Below are 7,191 nucleotides of genomic sequence, written 5' to 3'. Positions count from 1 at the left end.
AAAAAACAGTTATAATCAATGCAACAGAATCGTTTTTACAAAATAATAATTATACGCCCAAATTTGGTATGTTCTTTATACATAAAAACAATTTATTCAACACACCTTACGCGATTATTTTTCTTCAGCCGTACTGTCATGAACACCATCTACCCAGCGACAAGCCCATGCATGACTGACAGCGAGAAGCTTTCGTCGCTTTCGTCAACGTCGGCTGCGTCGGCGTTTTCGTGCGTGAGATAACGGGTGAGGCACGTTTTCAAGCGAAGCTTGTTGAATGACATGTTGTTGGTCTTGTTGGGTCATTTTTTCAGAAAACGGTTACACTTGCGCGAATAAGACACCATGCAACAAACATAGAGAGATGCACACACACACGTTGCGCTTCGAGTGTGCGAGTTTGTTTCTTACGTGGCGTCTCATTCACGCAGTTGTAACCTTTTTCTGAAGCTTGTAAGGACTGGGAGGTTTGCTAAAAAGAAAGTTTGTGGCTCTATGCGGCGGCTAGACGGGAACATTGTGCAACGTATGCAGTATAGCAAAGGCGGCACAGCGTCAAGCCAAGGCGACGCGTGCTGCGACTGCCACGGACGCGAGCGTCTGTGCGCTGAGCGTAGCTGGGCAGCTAGGTCATAGGCTCGGTGCAAAATATTGAGAAGCATTCGCTGGGCCTCGCATGCTTCACGACGCGTTTCCCGAAGGCTCGGAACACGAATAATTCTTGGTGTGCCGGAGGCAAATCTGGACTAGCCAAGTGGCCATCATCTTCGTTTTTTCGCTAGCCTTGTGCCACTAGTGCAAGCTGCTCACAAATTTTTTTGACGTTTCCAATATAATTTTACCGCATAAATTTCAACTACGATTTTTCTTCCCAAGGTACTGCTGATACTGCGTACGTACGAAGGTGTTCTAAAGTTCCCAGGCCGCGATACCATTGCATTACAAGGGATAGCGGCCTGGAAACTTCTGAAGATCTTTGTACGTGGTCGACGTATATCTTTGCAAGTCAGAGTTTTATGGGTCAGAGATGTATCACTGGTTTTGTATTGTGCATCGATTAGCTAATCATTCAAAGGGGTTTGTTGGTACACTTATGACGTGCACATATCTTTTTCGTAATTTGACAGCGAAGCATCCACTTACTAACATTTTCAGACCGCGCTGACGCCATGCCGTCCGGCGGTCCAAGCTACGGCAGCTACTGCTGTGTATCGTGGTGCTTCAACAATGGCAGAACCCACAAGAAGCCTGGGACGAGTTTCTTCCGCATACCACGGGACGGCAGGTGTGTTAAAGCTTTTGTATGGTTTGCATGTCTTTAGGCTTACTGTTCGTACTTGCTCAGTGAGAGTAACAATAAAAAATCACTATTCAAGCACTTCCCCGTTCAGCTGATAGTTCATTGCCAATGCAGGATGAAAGCATGGATGCAGTATGCTGGACGCGATGGTGTCCTTAGTAAGCCGGCCAGCCTATTGTACGCAACGTGCAGTGTTTGTAGCGACCATTTTACTGCTCAAAGTTTCATGGACCCTGGGCACACAAGGCTTACAAGAATGGCTGTTCCCAGTGTGCAACCAGCTGCACCATGTAAGTGATTGACTGAAACTCAAATATGTGCAATAGCAGCCACTTGTATTGAATCGGTGGCGACAGTTAACCGTGAAGATCTTTGTAGCCGATGGAGAAGCCTCACTATAGAAGTAACACTTGGAAAGTCTTAATTTTTGTGAAATGTGGGCTATTACCTTCCTAACAGCAGCTTTACATTTCTGTCATTTTTTGATGCTCTTGACCTGCGCAACTTGTTTTAAAAGACTTTAAAGGGCTATTTCACGTTATCTTCAAGCCTGAGTGCACATGTACGTATACCTTTCATCAGTGAAAGCTGCCACTGTTGATAATTCCAAAAATCACAAATTACTTGTTTCCTAGTTGGTGCCTTCTCTTTTCTTCCACGTTCGACCAATTTATGCGTTTGAAAGAGCTGTTGAAGTTTCCCCATGCTACAAGCTTTGTAACGTGTACCAACTGCACATATATGCAGGTTCTCTGAGCGTCGCTTCAAGTAGTGACTGTGACATGGCTGCAGAAGCTGCACTGCAAGGTGCGGATGAGCTTCAGTTTGTGTTATTTTAAGCCTTTTACTGATACATTGTCGTAATTTCATTTCTTCAGGACCTGCGGTAGAGGCTTCAAAAAGCGGCTCCCACACATTGAGGTGCCCCGATGAACAGGGTGCGTTCAGTGTCGCGATTTCTTTTTTTTTTTTACCGAAATTGACTGTTGACCAAACCTCTGCAGGTGGCAGCTCCCTTGTAGCTGGTGAAAGAATTTCCGCTGACTTCGTCTTGCCGGAGAAAACCTTAACCAGTCATTCAGTTGTCACAAAAGGAACTTGTGTGACCGGTAAGTTGTATGTTCACTTCAACACCAGAGTGGATTGATATAGAGACTTCAGCAGGCCGCTCGCAAGATTGTTCCGACAGCACTGTCCGAGGCACTGAACAAGCTTCACAAGACCCTCCAGAAGACGTCTCCGCCAACAGCTCCACGCCTGAGTGCCCTAGAGAAAATGGTGACTATGCTTTTATTGCAGCTGTTTTTAATGTGCTATTTTATGTTTAGGACATTCTGAGGAAACTATCCTCAAAAGGACACTACGTGTGCACTTACAAAATGTAAGGGTGGGCTCTCAGTGATTTTTATTTTTTTCTGTGCATTGTCAACATTGTGAATGGTTTGTTTTTAGGTAGTGGAATCGAAAACTTTGCACCACAGAAAGTTGTGCACCTTGGGTCTGAAAGAGCGAGGAAAGTGCTCGTATGAGATTAGTTGTTCTTCGCTTTTACATCCATTTTTTTGTTTATTGCAGTGCGTTTCTGTGTGCCAGCGACAATGTCTCCATCAATGAAGTACAAGCAAACCATTAAACATCTGCAAGCCAAAGTAGCAGCACAGCGGAAAACTATCAAAAGACTGCGGAGACAGCCTCACCAAGCACCGTCATCGACTTCAAAGGCCCTTGAAGTTATCCGACCGCACGTCACCGAGGAGGTTTTTAAACTTCTTTCTGCACATGTTCGCTTGAGGCCCAAACGCAAGGGCAAGCGGTTTCCCGTGTGGTTCAAGAAATTTGCTATTCACTTAAACTTCTGAGGTCCGCGAGCATACCGATTTCTGGCTCCATATTTTTCTTTGCCCTCCCGGCGTTCATTAAGGAGGTGGCTAGCTAATGTAAAGATGACTCCGGCATAATTCCAGGAATCCTTTCTTCCATTGCAACAAATACTCAAGCTTAGAATGAACGGGACCGAGTGTGCGCTTTAGTTTTCGACGAAATAGCACTCAAAAAGAATTTGTACTATGATGCTGCAAGAGACGTTGTCCAGGGTTTTACAGATGATGGCACTCATCGCACTTCAACCATCGCTGATCGAGCACTGGTTTTTCTTCTTGTTGGCGTTTCGAGAAAGTGGGTTCAACCGGTTGCTTTTACTATAGGGCACACATCAACACCATCATCTGTTATGCGTAACTTGCTGGTGTCACTCATTTTGGAGCTTAGGAGCATTAATATTGCAGTGAAAGCAGTCATTTGTGACCAGGGCAGTTCAAATGTAAGTCTCGCTAACCAACTAAGAGTGACTGTAGCAAAGCCTTTTTTTGAAGTTAATGGTGAACGGGTATATTACATTTTTGATGTTCCGCATTCAATTAAAACAACGCGCAATAATGTCCAAGCACACAATTTGTACATTGGGGATGACATCGTTAACTGGTCGCACATTGTAAGTCTTTACCAATCCTCACATGAGTTGCGGTTGCGATTGGCTCCAAAGTTGACTGAACGGCACGCTCATCAGAAACCTTTTTCTAATATGAAGGTCAGCAGAGCAACTCAGGTCCCCAGTGCATCAGTTTTGATTGCTATCACGGCATTGGTGTATGCGAAGGTGCTGCCTGCCTCGGCCATCACTACAGCTCAAGTTTGTGATCGTATGGACAGGATTTTCGATGCCCCGCCGCGGTGGTCTAGTGGATAAGGTACTCGGCTGCTGACCCGCAGGGCGCGGGTTCGAATCCCGGCTGCGGCGGCTGCATTTTTGATGGAGGCGGAAATGTTGTAGGCCCGTGTGCTCAGATTTGGGTGCACGTTAAAGAACCCCAGGTGGTCTAAATTTCCGGAGCCCTCCACTACGGCGTCTCTCATAATCATATAGTGGTTTTGGGACGTTAAACCCCACATATCAATCAATCAATCAGGATTTTTGATGCCTTGAACAGCTCGAGTAAAAAAAGAACTTCGCAAAAGCTGCGGCATGCAATCATGAAAAATGATTCAGAGCTGATTGACTTCCTCCGAGGCCAGCTTCCCTGGATTGCATCATGGCAGTTTGTTGGCAGACGTCAACCACAAACTATCGTAGGTTGGCAAATTACAATTCAGGCAATTTGTCAACTATGGGACGACCTCTCCAAAAATTGCAATTTTGAATACCTGTTAACACGCAGGCTTCAACAGGATCCTCTGGAGAACATATTTGGCCACATTAGGCAAAAACAGGGTTGCAACACCAACCCCAATGTAGCACAATTTATTTGTGACCTGAAGCACATCTGCATAAAAAACTCTTCAAGCTGTCAGAATACGTAAATGTCGAGGATGATGAATGTGACCTCCTCCAGGAGCAGCTCTCGCCGTTCTCCCTCACCAGTGCGTCTCTTGTGGATAATGAGGAGTGTGCACAGCCACAGCCTGACGACTTTCCCGCTCTAGACGATCTCTCTGAACTTGCGACCAACATTCACTTCCATATTATCAATGACTCCGCTGCATATTATGTAGCTGGTTTTCTCATCAAACACTTCCTTCGGAATGCATGTGACGGTTGCAGTTGCCGACAGTTACTAAAAGACGACAGTGAGACACTTAAGGGTACCCACGAGTATTCCACAATGCTCAAAGCATACCACGTTCCCAGCAAACTTTTTGGGAATCTCACTGTGCCATCAGAAGCAGCTTTTGCATACGTACAACAACTTGAATCTCACTTTCTTGCCATAATTGAGGCCACTGCACATCACCTGAAAGTGTGCGATGTTTTGTATCACCATCTGTCAAGTGTTGGCGATTTTCATTTCTGCCCTGCTGGGTGTCGCGCAAAGTTTCTGAAAATGTTTTGCCGGGTTCGTTTATGTTGGCATGTGCGTTTTGTGAACCGAAACTTAGATAGGGTTAGGTTCCAGTCTTCAATCTCAGGCATACAGCTTGACAAGTTCAAAGTTTAGCAATTAGCGGCGGGTTTACACTAAAGTATTCGAGTTGAGCCGAATCCTGCAATAGCTTTGTTATGTTATTACTTCGTTACAGCAGACTTCATTATGGTCTTATAAGCTTATATTCAGCTCAACTGGACTAGCCACTCCTTCGTTGCATACATTGTTTAGGTTACCCGCTATGAGGAGTAGGGACACTGTGTATTCGCTCGAAGTGATTTGCATAACCTTAAAAAGAATGTTGGGTATCCTGTCTGTATTTTTGTAGCAAATGCGGGCGAACTGTACACTTTACTGTGGCTCGCTTGGTCACTGTGTATGCTTTATCTCTCCAGCTCAAGTAATATATCGATAACAAAACCGCTTGTTGAAATGTCTTCGAGCGGGTAAGGAACACAGTATGAAGTGGGCACGGTTCACGTTATCACGCTTTTCGTATTTCAGCTTCTCGCCAACCTCCTCATCTCGCCCATCAAAATTTTCAAAAGAAAACTCAAACTTGTAGCGTTTGATGGGGCTGCGGACGCTGCCATTTTATTTTTATATAGCTTTTGAGTGATAACGTACGATGTAGAGCCTTTGTGAAAAATAATGAGCCAAAGTGGTTTCCTTCTGCTATTTATTAGCCCTGTAATACCGCTCTCGTAGCACCAATTAAGGTCCACAATTCTGGATAAGTGATGACTACAATCTATTTTAGCTCGCAAGCGTCACAGCAACACCCAGACGCAAATCACTTGGGATCTTAAGTTTTTGATGAAGATGACGCATAACAAAAGCCACAAAACCTGCCAGTGTTGTAGCATAAAGTTTGTCTTTCACGTATTGAGCAAGCTGCAAAGCCCTACCTTTCTGAGGACAAGCAGGCATCAAGTCGGCTTTTTTTCATTTTGGACTAGCTGTTCTTAAGCACAGCCAGCACACTGCACCTTTGCCTTTCTGCTATATTGTGTCGTGTGGTTTCTGTGTCCTCTTTTTTATATGCATTATTTCGGTTAACCCCAGGCGTGATTCGCGACTTCATTGCTGTGTATATGTCACTTCTTCCTTCTTCATCAGCATTGTGCGCTGTGTTTTTGCCATAGATCCTTACTTACCCACTGGCCCGGTGTGTCATACTTCACCAGCTTCTCGGCTTCTGCCAACTCTAGCGATGTCTGCGTTGTCTGTGTTCTCTCTGTATTTGTTACAATTTATTTGTAAGGCGAGATGCATTTGTTGTCTACCTTTGTCATATTGTGCTTTTTATATTCTCAGACTCTACCTTCCCTTTGAATAAAACATTACGAATACTCTGTCTCTTTGACTGATATATACATTGATCACTCGTTCCAAAAGAAAAACACAAGCGCGATGAATAAAACCGTAGTGAATTATCATTGCCTGCATCTCTTTTTATTATAACTTAATCGAAATAAAAATTACGTCTCGACCGATTCGCACGAACCACTGAACAAAACAAAACAGGGAATCGCTAAATCAAAAGAACCTACAAAAACTATTCATTTGGGCGATGAATAGTGGTCTGAAATCATGAACTTTCGTCATAGCCAAACGTCGGTTATGCAAAGTAATTCAAAATTTGCGCCAGTGAAACCGAAACAGGAAGCGCACGCCACTTGCTCTCACCAACCACTAGGTGTGCTAGTGTCGATTGGGCCGCTGCGGTCTACGGGAGTGTCCACTCTTAACCTTTATTTCTCTATGCTGCTTTGCATCTACGGATGGTTTTCTTTGGTGGTTGATGGTAAAATGTATTTTCCCGGGAGTTGCTTACGACGTCGTTTTCTTTTTTTGGCACTGTACAAAAAATGGCAGCCTATCCACGGAGTGAATGATGGAGAGTGAGTGGGGCGAAGCATCCGTCCATTCATTCGTTCTTGCTTCCGTCCGTCCATGCGTCCGTCTGTG

General features: G+C 44.7%; 1 protein-coding gene across 2 annotated transcripts; it reads left to right on the top strand.

Annotated features, from left to right (window-relative positions):
• Positions 1-250: 250 nt before the first annotated feature.
• LOC142774695 (uncharacterized) lies at positions 251-6,572 on the top strand. 2 transcript variants are annotated; one of them, XM_075875515.1, is made up of 6 exons: positions 251-1,285; positions 1,415-2,107; positions 2,179-2,238; positions 2,305-2,409; positions 2,465-2,578; positions 2,876-6,572. In XM_075875515.1, exons 2-6 carry the CDS (start codon positions 2,083-2,085, stop codon positions 3,157-3,159), a joined length of 588 nt encoding a protein of 195 aa, XP_075731630.1. In that variant the 5' UTR covers positions 251-1,285; positions 1,415-2,082; the 3' UTR covers positions 3,160-6,572. The 2 variants fall into 2 exon arrangements, with proteins under 2 accessions (XP_075731630.1, XP_075731629.1); XM_075875514.1 differs by having other exon boundaries at positions 2,179-2,409.
• The last annotated feature ends 619 nt before the right edge of the window (positions 6,573-7,191 follow it).

The sequence above is a fragment of the Rhipicephalus microplus genome, chromosome 10, assembly GCF_043290135.1.
Source record: "Rhipicephalus microplus isolate Deutch F79 chromosome 10, USDA_Rmic, whole genome shotgun sequence".
Lineage (NCBI taxonomy): Eukaryota > Metazoa > Arthropoda > Arachnida > Ixodida > Ixodidae > Rhipicephalus > Rhipicephalus microplus.
The sequence above is the reverse complement of the archived record's forward strand: the minus strand, read 5'-3'. Positions and strand labels throughout refer to the sequence as shown.